At 35.4% G+C, this 21632-nt stretch overlaps 1 protein-coding gene across 3 annotated transcripts in view; it reads left to right on the top strand.

Moving 5' to 3' along the window:
- The window catches only part of TRDMT1 (tRNA aspartic acid methyltransferase 1), a 45017-nt gene extending 23610 nt beyond the window's left edge, over positions 1–21407 (top strand). For all 3 annotated transcript variants that reach the window (XM_024750087.1, XM_024750085.1, XM_024750086.1), the window contains 9 exons: positions 4200–4276; positions 6671–6742; positions 7333–7398; positions 8146–8215; positions 8699–8782; positions 10178–10521; positions 12892–12949; positions 14025–14154; positions 20906–21407. In XM_024750087.1, the coding sequence (XP_024605855.1) occupies positions 4239–4276; positions 6671–6742; positions 7333–7398; positions 8146–8215; positions 8699–8782; positions 10178–10521; positions 12892–12949; positions 14025–14154; positions 20906–21006 (963 nt within the window). In that variant the 5' untranslated portion in view covers positions 4200–4238 and the 3' untranslated portion in view covers positions 21007–21407. The remainder of the gene's footprint in view (positions 1–4199; positions 4277–6670; positions 6743–7332; positions 7399–8145; positions 8216–8698; positions 8783–10177; positions 10522–12891; positions 12950–14024; positions 14155–20905) is intronic.
- Positions 21408–21632: the final 225 nt, after the last annotated feature.

Genomic DNA, 21632 nt, shown 5'->3' with positions numbered 1-21632 from the left:
ATTTAGCCATAAACCAAAGCAGAAAAGAAAACTGGGAAGAGTAGTGTCAAATGCAGTGGTGATGAGACACAAGTGAATGAGGGTGGTAGAATTTCATGCAGACCTCTCTGTGTCCTGTGCAGAATTGAGAAGGAAAGAAGGACAAGGGAGCAGGCAAAACAGACCCAGCAATTGCTTGTTCAAAGTCAAGAAGAGACATTAAAAAATTCCAGCTCACTGGGCTGAAAGCATCATTACAACCTCTGCAGACTTCCTGCTCATCCTAAATGCGAGAACATGGATTAGGGACCGAGGCATGGTCTTAAGTTAAAGGCCTTTGTGGGTTCTTCCCAGAAAGTGTGGTGACAAATACCTGAATAGAGCTACTGCTCCTTCTTTCGCCTTTTTAGCAAACTTCTAGATTCAAGTGATCTCCATTAAAAAATTAATAATAATTAGAAAGGAGCCAGTTTGAGACTCTCCTAGTATAGTACTTTTAAAAGGAAGTAACATAAACAAAAAGGCAGAATATACACAGAAAAATCATATCAAGAAGCAGAAGAAAATTACAAAAACATGTCTCCATGTGCTTGAAACCTTAAATAAAACTCAATATCTTTAAAACAAGAACTCAAATAAATGTATACATGAGATCAAAAAACAATAATAAGACAATAGATTTGAAGAGTATCAGTGGTCTGGGAAAAAAAAACAGATGAGAAAAATAAAACCATTATAGAAATGAAAGTCATGTCAGAATAGCAAACAGAAAATAAAACAAACAGGACAAAAATATTAACAGAAGTAGATGAAAAAAATTCCTAAAATAAAACCTCCAACAACTCATGAACTGTAGTACCCATGAACCCTTACTGAAAAAATGACTCAGTCACTTAATCTAACTAAGCAAGAGATGAATCAAAGTGGAGAACCCAGGAATAAAGCTGCCATGTTAGGAAAGAAATAATGGTCGGGAAGCAGGGTGAGAATGCTATAAATCTTTGCGGTGTAAGAATAATAATATAATTGGAGTAGGAAGGAAAAGTGAGACTCAAAAAGTATGTCTGTTCTTTGAAAGATAAATGAAGCTATAGATTTTTAGGACGTTACTTAATGTTGTTGCCAGGAGCTCAGCTGAGCTGTCAGGGATCAGAGTAGCTGATTAAAGCAACAGGGCAAAAATGAAAGAGTGAAGCCTTAATTACTTGCTGTGGTGGGAAAAGCAAGTCTCTAAAAAAGAGAGAAAACGCCAACGCCCCCTGTTGCGTTTCCCCAGGGGACAGCATCCTGCTGGAAGGTGGGGTGATCAGCACAGACGTGGGGGTCAGCTCACTGTTGAGGAGCCCCTGGCATTGGGGGAGAGAGTGCGGGCAGTGGTGAGAAGGCTGGGAGTGAGAAGGGCCAAGCGTTAGTCATAGCGGGAGAAGTATCTTCAAGGGTTCCCCTCTTCCTCCTAGACGCAGGCCTTGGCAGAAATAGATGGCGCCTGAAGAGGGCTTTGTGCAAGGCCTCAGATAAAGAGACCCAGGAATGCAAATATACGAAGAGCATGAGCTACTGGGGCCTGAGAGCTCGCACCCGCCCTGCCCTCAGAGACTGCAAGGTGCTGGCCTTGCACCAAGTCTGGAGCCGCGAGGGTGGCTTTCCCCTGATACCCGCTGGGTGAAGCCCTCCTCGTTGCCTATAGTCAGGCCTGAAAATTGTCTTTGTTGAATTTGTTACAATATTTCTTCTGTTTTGTTTTGGTTTTTTGGCCCCAAGGCATATGGGATCTTAGCTCCCTGATCAGGGATTGAACCTGCATCCCCTACATTGGAAGGCAAAGTCTTAACCACTGGACCTCCAGGGAAGTCCCTCATGTAGGTTTTTAACCAGGAGCAGGATTCACCAGTTACAAAGATAAATAGTAATAAAACTAAAATCTGTAATTTATCTCTGAAGAAAATGGAAAATTACTAGACACTACAATATAAATATGTGAGCAGAAACCTTGTCTGGTTTGTTCATTGTTGTATTCCCAGACTAGCACAATGCCTGGTGTGTCGTAGATGCTCTGAAATATTGGTGGATTAATTATGAACCTTGTTTAATGAACAACACATTGTGCCTAAAAAATGAAAAAATGTCAGGCAAATCATAACAAAGGATAACAGGGGTTTCAGAACTGATACGTATTAGGTAAGATCTGTCTGAAAGCAAAAAGCATTTACGAGTCATATAAAATTACTTTATAATGATTCGTACAGTGATCAAGAAAGATCTAATTGTCATGAGTATTCATGAACAAAATAACATCAGAGTTCATAGGGCAGGAAATGGTAGGAAATATCACTCAGTAAATTTTTATTGAAGACTTACCTTGTGCCACAAAGTTTTATTTCTCTTTAGATTAATAATAAATTCACTAAAATAGTCCAAAGTTGTTGTTTTCTAATCTACCAAGGTCTTCCTAAAGTTTAAATGAAAATTAAGTATAAGAATAACCAGGAAGCTTTTTGAGAAAAGAAGTAATAAAACAAGTAGGGGGACAAACAAAGTTGCTCATCAACATGCGATAAACAGTGTTACCACATCGAGTGGATCTGATGTTCTCTGAAAGCAAGGATGTTGTTATTAGCTTGAATGGCCTGTTTATGGAAAAAGAATTTGATTTCCATTAGTGTTAAAATATCGAATGATTAACGTTAATCCATGCATCTCTGTAACTACTTTCTTGAACCCCAACACATTCATTGACGTAGAATGCTAGGTTAAAGACAGTTGTGAATGGTTTAACTGAGCGATTATGTTTTGCATAACTGTTCTGTCATTTGGGTTGTACTGTAAAAAAAAAAAAAATCACTCTTTCCAAGAATCCTTTAAAATTGTAAATTTTTTTATGTCTAACAGTATTGGAGGCATTAACTCTGTTTACTTCCTTTAGATTCTAGACTTAAGGATTCTCCTTATGTAAAAGATTGTTGTTTGATATTTATTTTCATTTTAGGAATTCAGCTTTAATCTGTTCACAATCAGTTGTGAGATAAATAAGTTGCTTTTCCTAATAGTCCTGTGCTGACCAGCTGTGTAACTTGAGTATGTGTGCTAATCTTACTGCCCTGCCCCAGGTTTCCTGACAGACTGTTGAGTGTATGATTTTCAGATTGTTTTCTTTAGAACTCTGGGATCCAGAGGCGCTTTAGGAACTTTTCAGTATTTAATTTTTATTTCTTTTTACATATATGTCTTAAACTACTTAAAACCCTGTGATTTAAAAACGATAGACATGTACATTCAAACTTTTAATACAGTAGAGAAAACTGATGTGTTCCCCAGATTAAGTCACTCTTTTCAGAACTCAGAATAAAGCTTTTCCTGCTTTATTCATGAACTCAAACTTCTTAGAAATGTGTTGTAATTAGGAATGTGGTGATTCTGGGCTTATGGCTTTTAATTCCTGGGTAAGAGTGTACACTAAGAGAGCTTAATGAGAATTGGCAAACCCATGAGTTGTATTTCTCTATGTTTGTCTTCTGATAGTGTATATAAAATAGGAGCAAAACAGTACATTTTAAAACTATTTAGCCCCCCCCAAAAAAAAAACGATTTAGCCCAATAGGGATTATTTTGATTAATCTTATCTACAATCTTTTGAGGTCCTTTGACTACCCACAACTGTAAAACAGTATAGTAATTGTGGATACCTGAAAATGGGACCTTTTTCCATTTGGTGATATATTGACAGAGACACACATGAAAGGGATGGTGACTGGTCAATACATCACGTTTTCTAAATAAATAATATTAATAGAGACGTATTAAAAAATTCCCTAGATCCTTTGCTGCAAATCATTAATTATAAAATAAAGTTTTCCATGTTTGATTCCAGAAATCACAGCAGTCTTAGACTTGAGGTGTCATAGAGGCACAAAATACTTAGCATCTAGGAAACTAGCTTTCCAGCTCTGCTTTGGCTGGCTCTCGAGTTTGGGGGAAGTCACTTAATTTTTCATAGCTTCAGCTTACTGCTCGACTTTCTTCACAAAATTGCTTTGGAAAGTTAGTTTAACTAAAGTTTATTTAAAAAGTAGTAGGTGTTTTATAAACTTTTAAGTGTTATAAATAAAGTTAAGTGTCACAATTTCTGATGTATTTACTGGTAATTACTTAGCATTTTTCCTCTGCCCCCTTCTACGCATGTTTTTATATTTTTTCTTTCCCCCCACATGTTCGTTCCTTAGGGTATTACACTAGAAGAGTTTGACAGATTATCTTTCAATATGATTTTAATGAGCCCTCCCTGTCAGCCATTCACAAGGTATGTATAATAAATATTTCTCTGTTAGGAAGAGTACTTTTGAAGGACTCGTTCAATCAAATCACACTGTAATTTCAAGCACAGACACTTTGAAGTCCATCAGCTGCATTTCCCTAGTCTTGAAATTTTTCATCAATAATTCCTTTTCTCTACACACATTTATAATTCAGCATTAATCATAAAGAAAATAGCAGTTACTGCCAGGTGAACACAGTAATTTGGTCAATAGTAGGTATGCAGAGACTATATGGTACCTCCTTAATACCTACCAAAGAAACAGTATTTATTTCTGACCCAAATTACCTTAAATTATTTAAACTAATGAGCATTCAGGAATATCTTCCGAACACTGATTAATCGAAGTAAATTTCCACAGTTAATATTCAAATCCTAAATTACTTACCTGTAAAATTTTAAGGCTAGTCAAGAATGCATTTGTAAAAAATAAAAAAAAAAAGAATGCATTTGTGAATTTTAAATTTCTCAAAATTGATAGGTACATTTAATAATACATACAATTAATAAAATGACTTTTTAAAGCTGTGTTCCAAGACAGCTTTTTATTATATGGTGTTTATTTGGCTATGTATTTCAGGGAATTGTATTTTAGAGAAAATCTTGACTAATCCCTCTTCATTTAGATACTTTAACTAATAATATTTCAATTATTTTAAGTAATAATAGCGATAACCCTCTGAGTGTCTTACTGGAGTGTGTCATTTAATATAACAAGCTTATGGGATGTGCATTAGTATTACCATCATTTTACAGGTGAGTAACTGAGGCATAGAAAGGCCATTTCCCAAGGCCATACAATTAGAAAATGTCAGAGCCAGGACTTTTTGATTTTTTTATAGTCCTATTAATATATAGGACTATTAATATATAGTCCCATTTAAACACATAATGTGATTTTAAATGGGATATAACATGTAGTAAAAATTCTAATTTAAATAAATATTCTCATGCTGAATTTCCATCCAAGTTTTGATTTATTTCAAGCTTTCTAGGAAATTAATTCCCCAGGGATTTATTGTGCACCTACACGTGAGGTATTGCTTTTGATGCTGTAGTTCCCATCCTTATAGAACTTACAGTCCATGGGGAATGAATGACAAATAATTATCTTATAATGTGATTTAAGGTATATAATAAATGAATGTTGAAACTGCCATGAGAGCATGGAGGAGAGAGGTGTTATGTTGCTGCATATACCAGGAGGGACGAATTCTTTTAGAGGTGATATCTGTATTGTGTCTGAAAGCAGGTTGGGAATTTATCAGTGAAGGCGGACCTTCCGCGTAAAGATGGCTCCGGGCCTGTGCAAGTGTATCATGGCCTTTTTAACCACAGTAAGTGGGAGGTTCAGGACAGAATGCAGCCGCAGTGCTGTGACGCCTCAGATATCACTGCAGTGGGGCCCCTGTGTCTTCCCTACTGCTGCTCCCACTCTGTATTAGCCCAGCTCCAGCTGCTGACGGCTGCAGTGTCTGATCCTGTAGTATGATCATCTTTGGAACCCTGAGAGGAAAGGCACAAAATGAGAGGAAACCAAGATTTCTGAGGAGTCTATTCAAGTCCACTCTAATCTCCCATCTGAGCCTCAGATCCACTGATGATTTTGGTCCTGCTGTCAGGTGTGAGGAAACTGATAACTGATGTCAAGTAACTTATTTTAGACCACCAAGCTAGTAAGTAGCAAGGCCTTAAACCCTAGTCCTCTGTTGCTACAACTCAGGCCCAATATAAGTCTTCTTTTCTGCTTGCTTCTTGATCATATCGAATGTTACTTGCAAGATTGAACTGCTAGTCCAAATTCTGTCTGTTCACGTGACCTGTTTTGACTTACTTAGTCTAGCCAAGTTGCAACTCCTTCGTGTAGAATCAAGCCTTCAGCTTCAGTCTCTCCTGTTTACATTGGACAAGATAGTTCTAGTTTTACCTGCGTCCTTCATCTGCTTAGCTGGTGATTAGTTACCAATGCCATCAACTCTGCACTGCCACCCTGCCCAACCAGCTCATTCATCTGAACTTTTGTTGTCTCACCTGGGGCAGGTGAGACATCAGCTGATTGTGTGTGTGTGTGTCTTTCCTGAACAAAGTGATTTTAAGAGGATAATTGATTTTATTCTTTGCGGACTTCTTGTTCTTCTTTGCCTCACGCGGGTCATTTGAACGTATTATCTTGTATTGATAATAAGTGTACTTATTAGACACGCAAGGCTTTTTTAAATTAAGTGAAAAAATATATTTTTGTTCTCTATAGCAACAGAGATGATCATATTTTTTGTGAGGACCAACTAATTTTAGTTCTCTGTTTTGACTTTTTAAAAGTGATTTGATATCTTTATGTAAGATTCTTGCTGAACTTATTTACTTTCCTTACCCTTTTAGAATCGGCCTGCAAGGTGATGTGACTGATCCAAGGACAAATAGCTTCTTACATATTCTAGACATTCTCCCAAGGTAAAGACTTAAATTCCTGTACAAGCTTACCTTAAAGGTAAAACTTTACCTCTGGAAGAACGTGGTGTTTGTCATTTTATAGAGATTAGCATCTTATACAGATTCTGTGCGAGTCATTTATCTTCTGTCCTGACTGATAGAGTAACTGCAAATGTTTGTCGGTTCCACAGTTGCCGCTAAAAGTGAGTGCCAGGGCGTTACAGCCTAATAGCTGAATTCTGTTGCGTCTGCTCACAGTATTTGTGCAAATGATGCTGATGTTAGTGAATGCTGTCGCCCATGGCCCGGAAACTTGTGCTGCTAACCCTAGAAGCCTCCATTCTGTGGAAATGTCAGCCCTTTGAGCTGTGCAAACCCATGTTTTCATTAAACTTCAATGGAAATGAACATTTCAAATGTTAACTTTATCAGGTGTGCCTTGTTTATGGGGGAAAGGAAAAAAATATGAGTTGCCTCCATCCCTTATAAAATTCTTTTATGAAAAGAGTTTGGACAATTACTTACCTCATATTTCCCACAAGTAAGGATTTTCTTTACTTCTTCTTAGTAATGAGATGTTTAGAATTCCATTTGTTTTTGTTTTGTTCTAGGTTACAAAAATTACCAAAGTATATTCTTTTAGAAAATGTTAAAGGTTTTGAAGTATCTTCTACAAGGTAAAAAAATGTATTTGTCCTGTGTTCATCTTAGACTTGGTATATTTTATAATAGGCGCTGTTATGAAATGAAGATCTTAAAAATAAATGTGTATATTCCGACATTCTATATATGTTATGAAGTTTACTCGTTAATATTGATTTTGAATAGTTAGTAACGTGAAGTATCACAAAGTTAGGTTCAACTGATTCTTTCCCATTTTGATATGTTTGAATTTTTCCGGAATGATTTCTCAATTTTAGCTGCTTACATTGGTGCCTGTTTCTTTAGAAGTAGGAATGTTTTCGGTAAGAATTTGTCCTATTGACAGGCGTTTTCTGTCCTACAGTTGGGTTGAAGAAGCAAGCCCTGTGTCAGGCCCCTTTCAGACAGTAGCCCAGCTGGAGAGAATGCATCCAAGTCCTTGACCGACCTGCTGTCTATGACAGTGTTCCCTCATCTGATTGGCTACAGATATAGTTCCATTCCTATAGTAAGCTTATCATGAGTGGATTGGTGATTCTAACTCACCAGTTTTATAAATTATCTGGTAGCTTTATTTATTTATAATAGGGATTATCTCTTTTTTGAGAAATGTAATTTCTCAAGTACTGGACTTAAAAAAGACCTAGGATTATCCTTTTTCTAAACAAGTTAAGTGGAGGTACAGTTTTCATGTAAAATGAAGTTTTATGTATAATATTTTATATAAGAACCCTATTTTGAACTATAGAGTGAGAACTTTTTTCTTTTCCTTTGCCTTTCAGAGACCTGTTAATACAAACAATAGGAAATTGTGGCTTTCAGTACCAAGAATTTCTGTTGTCTCCAACCTCTGTAAGTACTGCAATTGTAAATTCTTATATAAGTTTTCCCAAAGGGAATTTGATTCAGTAAAAAGAATGGCTCCATTTTGGATAATATTATAGGTAAATCTTGCAGTTAGTTCTGACATGGTTATTACTTTCTCTATCTGAATTTTATAGCTATATGTGAATTTTGTTTTTTTATGATTACTATACTATTCATAATGAATGTAAGAATGTCTATTTGACTTTTTACCTGGGAAATATAAAATGAAAGTGACTCATAGACATATGATTCATCTGATTCCATCTTTATTTCATTCAAATCAAGGTACAGAGTGACAGTTTAAAAGGTTTAAGAATTTGCCACAGAAAAGTCTTCCACAAATCGCTAATAGAATTTTGTCTGGCAGAAACTAATGTATAACTGTATGAGTTTTTTTACTAGGTGCTAAAAGTTGACACAGATCTCTTTAATATCCTATAGCAGCTAACTGCCCTGTTGTGCTTGCAGCTTGGCATTCCAAATTCAAGGCTACGGTATTTCCTTATTGCAAAGCTTCAGTCAGTGCCGTTCCCTTTTCAAGCCCCTGGTCAGGTATTGTTGTTATCATCATAATCATTATTATTTATCTGTTGTAAATATATCTCAGTCTGCCAATTTATTTTCAGGAACTACTTTGCGGAGGTTTTTTTTTTTTTTTTTTAACATCTTTATTGGAGTATGTTTACAGAGGTTTATGTGTGTCCTCTCGTGCCTGTAATATAGACTGTGCCTGAGGTCTGTCTTGTAGGCCTTTTCACCCTCCTGATGCCACTTTAATTGCTTGAAACAAAACCAGAAACTTTTCTTTCATCATTAGAAAAGAAAATAAGTTAAAAGTAAAAAAAAATTACCATTAGTGTTGTTATCCTTCTTTTCCCCCTATAATTTCTCTTCTGACCATTGACTCTTTTGCATCTTTTATTTTTCTCCCTCAATAGAAGCCATTGACTACTTTTGATAAAATAGTATACTCCCTTAAAAATGGCTTGAGTATTTTCACACATCAGTTGCATTTTATTTGAAATCTATGCTATTTAGCCTTAATTGATTAAAAAATGGTAATGATTAGCACAAGCTAGAATAGAATGCTCAATTGCTATCTATAGGATCTCTCATCATGCTAGCAATTTTATATGCTTCTGCTGAAAATTGGTGTGGATAACAGAGTTTCAGTGGTCCAGTGAAGCTCTCTATAACCCTCACAGGTAAGAACTCAAAAGTCGTGTCCTACTAACAGGGCTTCAGTAGTATCATTTGAAATCCCCGTAATACAATACCAGTATTATACAATACTATGTTATATAATAAAATAGCAATATATCTCCCTTTAATAGTGGGCAGTTCCAAAAACGGTATGTAAAGTATGTGAACAAAGACTTCATCATTAAAAATTCCTGGAACTGTTTTTTCTTTCCCAAAATAGGACTTGATAAATGGTTACCTGTTTTTCAGGAACCAGTTTTTCCTGTGGGACTCAGGGATAGAAATAACCTTTCAGGGTGAAGAGTGCTTTTCATTTTTAATTACTAATTTTCCTTTAGATCATAGGTATGTCCTAGTTTTTTTTTTTTTAATTGAAGGGGAATGGCAAACTTTGATCAAAAACACATTTTCTGGAAATGTTCCTGTTGCTTTTTCAACTTCTTTTCCAAATATAATGCTGTCTCTGTATTCAGCATACTTCCTATTACTTTGTTGAATGGTGTTACTAATTCAGAAAGCAGTAATTTCAGGAACTAAATCATCTATAGCCTGATACCTGTCACTGTATGATGAAAAACTTGTAATGACTTGTATAAATACTAGTAAACCTCAATTTCTATCTTTTTAATGGCAACTCAGTAAAAGCTAAAGAATTTTTTTACATAATGTTGAGTGGATGTTATTAATATGTCTTTTATTTTTAAGAAAGCTTTTGAGAGTTTGTGTATTTTTACTTAATGCCAGGTACTGATGGAGTTCCCCCAAACTGAATCTGAACATCCACAAAAACATGCGATAGATGCAGAAAAGAAAATTGAAGAAAAGAAAATTGAGCCAAATATTTGCTCTGATAGCAGCACACAATGTTCTGGAAAAGAAGCCATTCTTTTTAAGCTTGAAACTGCAGGAGAAATTGACAGGAAACGTCAACAGGACAGTGATCTCTCTGTGCCAATGCTAAGAGATTTTCTTGAAGATGACGTTGACATGAATTCATACTTTTTACCGCCAAAGTCATTGCTGCGATATGCTCTTTTGTTAGACATTGTTAAGCCCACATCCAGAAGGTCCACATGCTTTACGAAAGGGTAGGTTTTAAAGAGTCTCTGTTCGTGGCATATCCAAAATAACCAGGTTTTCGTAACTATTATTTCTCTTAGTTCTTCTCAAAACAAGGAGCATTTTATAAAATGTTTCTGCTAGAATGACTTTTTTCACCCTTAATCGCCTGCTTGCGTGTTCCAGTAGAATGCACAAGTGAAAATTCCTTCTGGCAGAACCCACAAAAGTGCTCATAGAAGACAATGCCATTGTTTGGTGACCTTCGTAGGAGCTTAATTACCCACAGTGGAGACATGGTTTCTATAGATGGTGAATTGCTAATTTTTTAGCACCTTTCTTTTTATGGTACCTCAAAAATTTCTGTCTACTTTCATGATCAATGTACAAGAAGAAATTAAATTTTAATATCAAGAAATAACATTGAATATCCTGGAGCACATTATAGCATGTTTAACTTTTATTTAGTTTTTTGAATTAATAGTATATTCTTATAGTTCAAAATCCAAAAGGAACTAAGATTGTAAGACTTCCTTCCAATTCTGCCTCTTGTTCATCCAGTTTCCCTCCCTACGTGCAACCGATGATTTCAGGTTACTCTCTAGTCTTCCAGAGGTATTGCATGTGAGGTGTGTTTAAATATACATGTATATTTTTACCCCCTCCTGTAAGTAAATGGTAGCATACCATATTCATTATTATGTGCACTTTTTTTCATTGAGCAGTATAATTTGGATACTATTACCTACTATTACCTACGGGTGCTTAAAGAACTTTCGTATGTTCATAGTATAGGAATATCATAACTTCTCTTACTGGTTACCTGTTGATGGGCATTTAGGGGACATCCTTTGGATTATTTCTCAAGAAATAGTGTTTTTCAACTTTTTTTTTTTAAACCTAGGAAGAAGGGTGGAAATTAGACCCTTCAAGAAAAATTTGTAAAAGATCCATCCCTACCCCTGTTTGTTAATTTCACGGAGGCTCTTTTGATAGGTAGTTGTGTGATTTAAAAATTCAAGCCTTCGGGCTTCCCTGGTGGCTCAGTGGTTGAGAATCTGCCTGCTAATGCAGGGGACACGAGTTCGAGCCCTGGTCTGGGAGGATCCCATATGCCGCGGAGCAACTAGGCCCGTGAGCCACAACTACTAAGCCTGCGCGTCTGGAGCTTGTGCTCCGCAGCAAGAGAGGCCGCGATAGTGAGAGGCCCGTGCACCGCGATGAAGAGTGGGCCCTGCTTGCCACAACTAGAGAAAGCCCTCGCACAGAAACGAAGACCCAACACAGCAAAAATAAATTAATTAATAAACTCCTACCCCCAACATCTTCTTTAAAAAGAATTCAAGCCTTCTCTCTTTACCTACTAGCTAGTTGTCTTGTACAAGACACTATGCCCCCGACATAATCGTACCAGGCTCACCCTGACTTTATCATACCCTGCCCTTGTACTTTCAGGGCAATGGGTTTATTGCTTTCCATTACCTTAAAAGACTTCACTCAGCTGTTGTATATTTCCAAGTCTGCTAGGTTCTGTTTAGGACTCTCATAAAACAGGAGTTATCAATTTTGTAATAAAAAACAACTTTGAAATTCTTTTATAATTATAAAAATGGTATAAAAGAAGCCTTATTGTAGAAGTCTATTTTAGTGTAGATAATATAAACACACACACACACACACGTGATATATAAGAAAACAGCTTTTCTTTGATGGTGACTTTCTCTAATTTCTATTTTAAATTCATCTATTAGGAAAAAAATGTCAAACAGCCAGCTTGGCAATGATCTTAGGGAAAGAAATATTACTAATACCTTGCATGTCTGTAGTGTGTGGTATTTTTAATACATTTTTAACAATAGTCTGTTTTGTGATAAAGAGTAAAAACATACAGTGTTACAGTCAGAGGCAGAGGCACGTGTGGTGGGCCTGAGTTTGTCATGAGACTGGAGAGTACGGTTTTGGGTTCATGAGAAGAAATGACGGTTCAGGCATTCTAAGAAAAGAGCAGCAATTTATTTTCACCTACATAACATTTGGTCTAATGTGGCAGGGATGTCAGTATTGAATAGCATTTAGATATAAAGTCCTAACAGATGCATACTTCCTGTGCATTTAAATGTGATGAACATTTAAAAAATGACAATAATGTACATGCAGACTAGTATTTATGCAACAAACACTATGCCAAGTTTAGTGTCTGAGAATTTTCAACAGACTGATCTTATGTCTTTCACCTGGTAAGTTTTTTAATTACAAAGCATATTTATGTGATATTATTTAGAATATTTCAGAAGGATGTATTAACAACTATGTAAGATTGCTTCATTCAAGAAAGATTTAAGAAATTTAGCATTAGCAAATATATTAGATGCTACAAAATATTTGTGTTAATTTTTTAGTTACGGACGCTACCTAGAAGGGACAGGATCTGTGTTGCAGACTACAGAGGATGTGCAGGTAGTATGCATGCTGCAGAACTAAAATATTTGAAAATTATTTTAAATAAAATTATCTTTAATACTTAAAATTTGAGAATGTTAAAATAAGTTTACATGTTCAACTGGAATGAATATGTGTATATAATAATTATTTACTATAGAATAAATCTTCTTGTTGCTAGATATGAGTATATGCACAAAAAGTGTTTTATGTTTTTACTTTCTTGTTTTTCTTCTTACCTTTTGTTTTTCTTTCTGTTCCATAAAGAGTAATTTGAAATGCAGAGTACGGCACCTAATGTTCTCTAAAATTATGTGCAAATATCTTAGTATCGGAGCCTTCCTTTGGAGCACATACTATAAAAATGCCTGTTAGGGAAAAAAATCTATATTTTAGGAAGGCTTTTTATTAATACTTCAATGGCTAATTCTTTACGGTATCATGGTTGAATACAAGCTTGATATATTGCAAGTTTTATATACTTCTGAATAATTTTGAAGTGAAATCACATTGTCTTCTTCTATGCTGATTTAAACTCTTACTGTTAATAAAATTGACCCTTGCTAAAAACGCTATCAGAGACAAACGGATGTCTGGATTTGAGAAGTCATATTTATTAAATATATTTTATCATTTTAAGAAAATACCTTAATTTGATAAAATTGGTCATAAACAGTAAACATTTTAATGGCTGCTTATTTGCTTTGTAAAATCGACTTATTGGTTGACCAAGTTTCTTTTTTGTATCTTTCACTACATTTCTTTTATGTTATATTGTCATTTATTATTTCTATTCTTTTTTTTTTTTTATTTCTATTCTTATGAGTTTATTTTTGAGGGGCCAAAAATGACAGATACCCTGAGAGTATCCTGATCTATTCGGCATTAAGGTTTCGTTTGTTTTCTGAGTTTACCTGGCCCCTGATGAGCCAGTTACACAGTTCATTGCACAGAGATGTTTTTACCCTGTGGTGCCACGTGTTACAGAAGACTATGCGTCCGTCGTTTTGAAACTGTCTCACAATAGACGATATTATCTTAACAAGTCTAATTGCACTCTACTTTATTAGTTATTTTGGATGTTTTCCTACAGGTTGAGAATATCTACAGATCCCTTACCAATTTGTCACAAGAAGAAAAGATAACAAGATTGTTAATGCTTCAACTTCGGTTTTTCACTCCTAAAGAAATAGCAAATCTCCTTGGATTTCCTCCAGAGTTCGGTATGTGGGATACATGCAGACCCCAGCTTTCACTGATTAAAGGTCTCAAAATTCATTAGGGACTCGTGCATAGTTTATGAATAAACCCTTGCCCAGACGGATGTGAGAGCGCTTCCTTTCCTGATTGTGCCATCTTTGACATCTTCCTTCCCTCCTGTGTCTGCTTTCTTCATAACCTGCCCTAGTCCATTCCCTTCAGACTCAGTTGCCCTTCTCCTTTCACTCCAGTAGTGGTTCCAGGTGCTTTGCAGGAACAGAAGGGCCAAATCAGCAATTCCTCACTTCTCCCCACAGATGGTTGTCCATAGCATCTCTTTCTCGAATTTATTTTTTTGCTTCTAGGAGTACTATTCGAATAACCTCACACTAGATCTTATGAAAGAATGCCTAGAATTGTCTTTGTTTTAATGAAGAAATTAACAGGCAATTGAGGAGTTTATTTTTGTGTGGTGGGGAGGTATGTATTTGTACTTCTACTCCTTGGAGATAGCACTCTTATCAATTATATAATTGATTGAATTGATTCCTTCCCTACAAGGTTTCAGTGGAGAAAAGAAAAAGTGGAGAGGTGGTCTAGAAAGGAACTTTCCTAATGGAAAGTAAGGGTGACTCAGGAGCACAGATGCCAGAACTGACACGAAGTTAGGGAATCTGAAGATGGACTCTCAGGAAGGAAAATGAAGATACCGCTGCCAAGGGAGAAAGACAAGTAGTGAGGAAAACCAGGGATTGTTGCTATTAAGAGACTGGACACAGCGCCTTTGCCTCTTAGAGCACCCCGCCCCTCCCTGGTCCCGCTTCCTTGGCGCTGCTGCTCTTGCTGTGTGGATGCCATCGGTTTCCTGGGCTGCGGTGGGTGTGTTCCTAGTACCTGGCTCCTGGGAAGGGAGAGACACAGACCTCCCTCACATGCTTCCAGGGCTGCACAAGGAGGAAACGTGCTTTTGATAACTGATTGGGAGCTTGAATGCAGAAAAGCCAAACTTCGCTAAATCTAATGTTGTTGTAATATTAATACAGTCCTATTCTTGAAGAACCGTTCTCATGGGTTAAATAGACCATGTTTTAAAATCTAAATAATGGATTTACAGTTGAGGTTTGGAAAGCATCGTTTTGTACACTGGGAACAAACTGCCAACAGAATTTGACTACCCTCTTGGTAATTGATTCTCCAAGCATAGTCACAGCAACCAGGTTTATTTTGTACTCTGCCTTTTTCTTGGTGATCTCATTCAGTTTGAAACATCCCGGGGAGTGTTTTTTAAGAAAACACAGACTTTCCGTATCTTAGTTTATGTCACAAAGTGAGTGAGAACATCAGTAAAACAAAGAACTGAGAATTGGACTCAGGAATTTAATTCCCAGTCTACTGTCGTGGTTACTTTTTTTTTTTTTTTTCATATTTTAGGATGAGCAATCGAAGGTATTTTCTGTACTACTACAGAGAGAAAAGAGATTTACTGTCGAACAGCAACTAATTTCTAAGTTTTATTTGAGTGCTTATTTTTTCAAGCAGTAGCAATCACTTTGGTAATAGTGAAATTTAGCACATACCCCAGAGTCAGACTGACCGAGTGTGAACCCTAGCCCTACTGAAGCCACTCTCTGCCGTAGTTTATGCATCTGTAAAATGGGGATAATTATAGCACCGACTTTATAGGGCTGTTGTAACAGTTAAGTGAGTTAACGTATGTCACATGCTTGCAACCTATCTGACACATAATATAAAATTCGTGCTTTTATATTTTAAATGATAGGTGTTTTAGCCTTTACTTCATAAATATTTTTTCTCAGTATTTAAAAATATCTAAGGGGTAAAATAGGATTTTTCGAAGTTCTCTGAAAACATATATATAATACATGCGAGAAAGCCTTTTTCATTGCTTTACCGTATTTTAATATGTGACATATGTGTATAGTCAGTGCCCTTCTGTCACCACTGAGCAGCCCTGTGACATAACTGTCCTGCACGTGTGCCTCTGACGTCACGGACCCTGGGTCCAAAATGGGCATTCTTTGCGTTACTTGTCCACCGGCCATGATGGATTTGCATTGATTCTCCCACACATTTTGCCCTGGTTCTCTCTGTGGCCAGTGGCACGCATTCATGAGACAGCAGGCTTTGGAAGAGACAGACACTAACCGACACTTACTGAATAAAAGCTGCTCTCTTGACCTTGTTAATTCTAGGTTTCTTTGCTTTTGAGGATTATTATTTTTAATGTACCTAAGTTTTTAAAAAGTCACCTTTTAACTTTACAAAATTATGTAATTCTTTGCACAAGTGAGTTTAGATTTTAATATCTATGTATAAAATACACACATGCATATGAATATATGTGTATATATGTATGTGTATATATATATAATTTTTACAAATCTGACTTGTTTTCAGACATCTCTTCCCCTCTGATATAATCTTGGTATCTCAAGGCATCGTCCTAGGGGTAGTCTAAAAGTTTGTAGGTATTTCTGCCTCTGGCTACTTTGAAGTAAATAATTTGAGATGACTAATGTGCTTGCCTAAGACATATTATCTTTATAATAGCAATTTTATGATGATGCTCAATTGCAAATATCATTTTATTATGGTAATCACTGTTTTTTATTGCAGTAAGTATAATGTCTAGTGTTGATGAAGCAACTTTATCAGGTTTTGAAATTTTGCTATTTTTAATGCTCTTCAATTATTTCCTTTATTACCTGATTTGCTTTTCCTATATTTAATTGCTATGCCAAAGGATTCTGAATGTGAAATTCTGGAATTGTAATTAAGATTCTGGCATCCACTCTTACGCATGGACAGTCTTTTACGGTGGTATGTGCAAGGTTTTGTTCCAGCAAATGTAGTATCTGTGGGCCATTTTGTTTTGCAAAAGAATGTAGCAAATTGAACTTCAGTATGAGAATGTCAGTTTCTGGAAGCAGAATGTAAAAAAGCAACTCTGAGGGACTTGTATCCAGAATACATAAAGAACTCTTATGACTCAACAATAAAAAGAAAAATAATCCAATTTAAAAGTGGGCAAAGGATTTCAATAGACATTTCTCCAAAGAAAATAGATAAATGACCAATAAGCACATGAAAAGATGTTAAACATTATTAGATATTAGGGAAAGGTAAATCAAAACCACAGTAAGATACCACTTCACAAAAAGACAGACAATAACAGTGTTAACGAATTGTGGAGAAATCAGGTCCCTTGTACACTGTTGGTGGGAAGATAAAATGGTGCCGCTGCCTTAGAAAGCATTCTGGCAGTTCCTCAAATGTTAGACACAGAGTTACTGTATGACCCCACAATTTCACCCCTAGGTATATATCCAAGAGAACTGAAAAAAGCTTAACACATACATACATACGTACATGTTCATAACATCAATGTTTATAATAATCAAGAAGTAGGGAAAAAGCCCAGATGTCTATTAATGAATGAATGAATAAATAAAATGTGGTATATCCATAAGATAGAATATTATTCAGACAGAGAGAAGAATGAACTATTGGTACCTGTTATAACATGAATGAGCCATTTTTTCCCTCGGATCAGATAATTTTTACTGATGTGCTTGATGTTTGAGTTACACTATATTTTATAGTCATATTATACAACATACATAATATTGTGAATACATAATGTTATTATAAGGACTAAGATATTAAACATAGAATACTTGGCTTTTAAAAAATATTCCAGAGTCAACATGAATGAACCTTGAAAGCACTACGCGAAAGCAGCCGGAGACAAAAGACAGCATATTGTATGGTTCCGTTTGTATGAAGTGTTCAGAATAGGCAATCTCTGGAACAGAAAGTAGATCAGTAGTTGAGGGGCAGGGAGGGGACATGGAGAGTGACTGCTAATGGGTGCCAGCATTCTTTTTAAAAAAAATTTGTATTGAAGTATATAATTAACATATAACATTGTATTAGTTTCAGATGTACAACATTACAACATAATGATTCAACATTTGTATACATTGCAAAATGATCACCCACCATAATAAATCTAGTTAATATCCATTACCATACATCGTTACAAAATTCTTTTTTCTTGTGATGAGGACTGTTAAGATCTCTCCTAGCAATTTTCACATATGCAATACAGTATTGCTAACTATAGTCACCATGCTCTACATTATATATCCCCAGGTCTTATTTATTTTTATAACTGGTAGTTTGTACCTTTTGACCCATTTCACCCATTTTTCCCCCACCTGTGCAACCACCAATCTGTTTTCTGTATCTATGACCTTGGTTTTTTAAATTTGTTTGTTTGCTTGCTTTGGTTTTTAGATTCCACATATAAGTGAGATCATACAGTATTTGTCTCTCTGACTTCGCTTGGTATAATGCCCTCAAGGTCCATTTCATTCTTTTTTATGTCTGGGTAGTATTCCATGGTGTGTGTATGTGTGTGTGCATTTTCTTTTTTCATTTACCCATCGATGGACACGTAGGTTGTTCCCATATCTTGTCTGTTGTAAATGATGCTGCAATGAACATGGGGGTGCACGTCTCTTTTCTAATTAGTATTTTTGTTTTCATTGGCTAAATACCCAGGGTGGAATTGGTGGATTATATGATTGTTCTATTTTTAATTTTTTAAGGAACCTCCATACTGTTTTCCATAGTGGCTGCACCAATTTAAATTCTCACCATCAGTGCATAAGAGTTCCCTTTTCTCCATGTTCCTTCCAGCTCTTGTTATTTCTTGTCTTTTGGATAATAGCCATTATAACAGATGTGAAGTAATATCTCATTGTGGTTTTGATTTGCATTTCCCTGATGATTAGTGATGTTGAATATCTTTTCATGTGCCTATTGGCCATCTGTATGTCTTCTTTGGAAAAATTTTTATTCAAGTCCTCTGCCCATTTTTTAATCTGATTATTTATCGTTTTGCTGTTGAATTTTATGACTTCATTATATAATTTGGGTACTAAACCTTTATCAGATATATGATTTGCAAATATTTTCTCCTGTTCAGTAGATTGCCTTTTCATTTTGCTCATTATTTCCTTTGCTGTGCAGAAGTTTTTTAGTTTGATGTAGTCTCAGTTGTTTATTTTTGCTTTTGTTGCCTTTGCTTTTACAGTCAGATCCAAAAAACCATGGACAAGACTGATGTCAAGGAATTTACCACCTACGTTTTCTTCTAGGAGTTTTATGGTTTGAGGTCTTACATTCAGGTGTTTAATTCATTTGGAGTTAATTTTTGTGTATGGTGTAAAATAGTGGTACAGTTTCATTCTTTTGCCCGTATCTGTCCAATTTTCCCAACACCATTTATTTAAGAGACTTTCCTTTCCCCATTGTATATTCAGCTCCCTGTCATAAATTAATTAACCACATATGTGTGGGTTTATTTCTGGGCTGTCTATTCTGTTCCTTTGATTTCTGTGTCTTTTTATGCTAATGTCATACTGTTTTGATTACTTTAGCTTTGTAATGTAGTCTGAAGTCAGGGAGCATCGTGATTGGTTCTTCTCCCTCAAGGTTGCTTTGGCTACTTGGGATCTTTTGTGATGCCATAGGAATTTTAGGATGTGGTTTCTATTTCTGTGATAAATGCCATTGGAATTTTGATAGGGATTGCATTAAATCTGTAGGTTGCTTTGGATAATATAGACATTTTAACAATATTAATTCTTCCAGTTCATGAGCATGGAGTACCTTTATTTGTGTCTTCAATTTTTTTCATCAGTGGTTAAATTTATTCCTCAGTATTTTATTCTTTTTGATGTGACTGTAAATGGGATTGTTGTCTTATTTTCTCCTTCTGATAGTTTGTTGTTAATGTACAGAAATCAGCAGATTTCTATATATTGATTTTGTATACTGCAACTTCATTCATTCATTCTAACCATGTTTTGATGAAGTCTTTAGAGTTTTCTATGCATAATATCATGTAATTTGCAGATGGTGATAGTTCTACTTCTTCCTTTCCAATTTAGATTCCTTTTTTTGCCTAATTGTTCTGGCTAGGACCTCTAATACCATGCTGAATAAAAGTGGCAAGAGTGGGTATCTTTTTCTCGTTCCTGATCTTGAGGAAAATTTTTAGCTTTCATTATTGAGTATGATGTTAGCTGTGGGCCAGCTTTCTTTCTGAGGTGATGAAGCTGTTCTAACATTAAATAGTGGGGATGTATGCAAAACTCTGCAACTATACTAAAAACCACTGAATTGTACCCTTTAAAAAGGTGCATTTTAGGGAATTGCCCAGTGGTCCAGCAGTTAGGACTCCTCGTCTCATTGCCGAGGGCCCAGGTTCAATCCCTGGTTGGGGAACTAAGATCCCACAAGCCATGCGGCATAGTCATAAATGAATGAATGGATAAATAAATAAATAAATAAGTCTCCCTTTAAAAGAAAAACTGCATTTTATAGTATGTGAATTCTGTCTCCTGAAGGCTGTTATTAAATAACTGAAATAATGGTAGCCACTGCTTTTCCTAAAATGTACTAGTGCTCAGATTTCTATTAGTTCTGTGGATGTTATGTGTGTACATGTGTGTACTGAGCAAATATGATAAGTGATATGATAATATCACATTGTGTAAGCAATGAAATGTTATATAATATTTTTGGCTCCAAATTCTCACTTGTTAATTGAACTTCATGGAGACCTTAGGGACTTATTTATGTAAATAACCACGCTGCTTTTACTAAAGAATACATCCTTTTATCTCTGGAAGTTAATATTGCAAGTGACTGTATTATAAATTGTTACCTTTCTTTTTCTAGGATTTCCTGAGAAGACAACAGTCAAACAGCGTTATCGTCTACTTGGAAATAGTCTCAATGTGCATGTAGTAGCTCAACTAATCAAAATCCTATGTGAATAATTTTTAAGTAACTCTGAAAGATGGTGGCAGTGTTCCATTATATCCAAATAATAATTCTGAAATTCTTTTTTGAATTAATTTTGACAAAATTCAACTAAATTATCTTATTCTCTCGTTAATAAGAATTTGGATTTATCAGGAAAATGCCGTTTTGTTTCCTTAAGTTTATATTACTGTGTTTTGTAAGGTGAAAATTATTGTTATCCTTTAGGGGAATATCTTTTTATATGAAATTGTTAAATATATATGTAAAATATCCCCTTTATAATATTATGGTATAGACAAATTTAGGAACATTAGAATTTTAATGTCTACATGAATATTTTGTAAAGTGTCATAACAGGTGTACTATATGAACTTGAGAAACTGTATGTTGTGTATGTTAATTAAAGAAGTTGCTTTATGAATCTATCATTTTACTTTTTTAAAATAATTCTTCCTATTTCTAAAATGATGATTCTAATTCTGCCCTGTTTAAAATATTGAATGTTTTACTTAATTTCAATTTTTTAAACATTCCTTTATTTTATCTAAACAAATGTGTATAATATTTTAGACCAAATTATCATCATTTACCTTCTACAACAGTCCGAAGAAAATCTCAGAAATAGTAATCCTAATTCTTG

This window comes from Neophocaena asiaeorientalis, unplaced genomic scaffold (assembly GCF_003031525.2).
Source record: "Neophocaena asiaeorientalis asiaeorientalis breed wild unplaced genomic scaffold, Neophocaena_asiaeorientalis_V1.1 scaffold4, whole genome shotgun sequence".
In the NCBI taxonomy this organism is placed as follows: Eukaryota; Metazoa; Chordata; class Mammalia; order Artiodactyla; family Phocoenidae; genus Neophocaena; species Neophocaena asiaeorientalis.
Note: the sequence above shows the minus strand (reverse complement) of the source record. Positions and strands in the feature narration are given on the sequence as shown.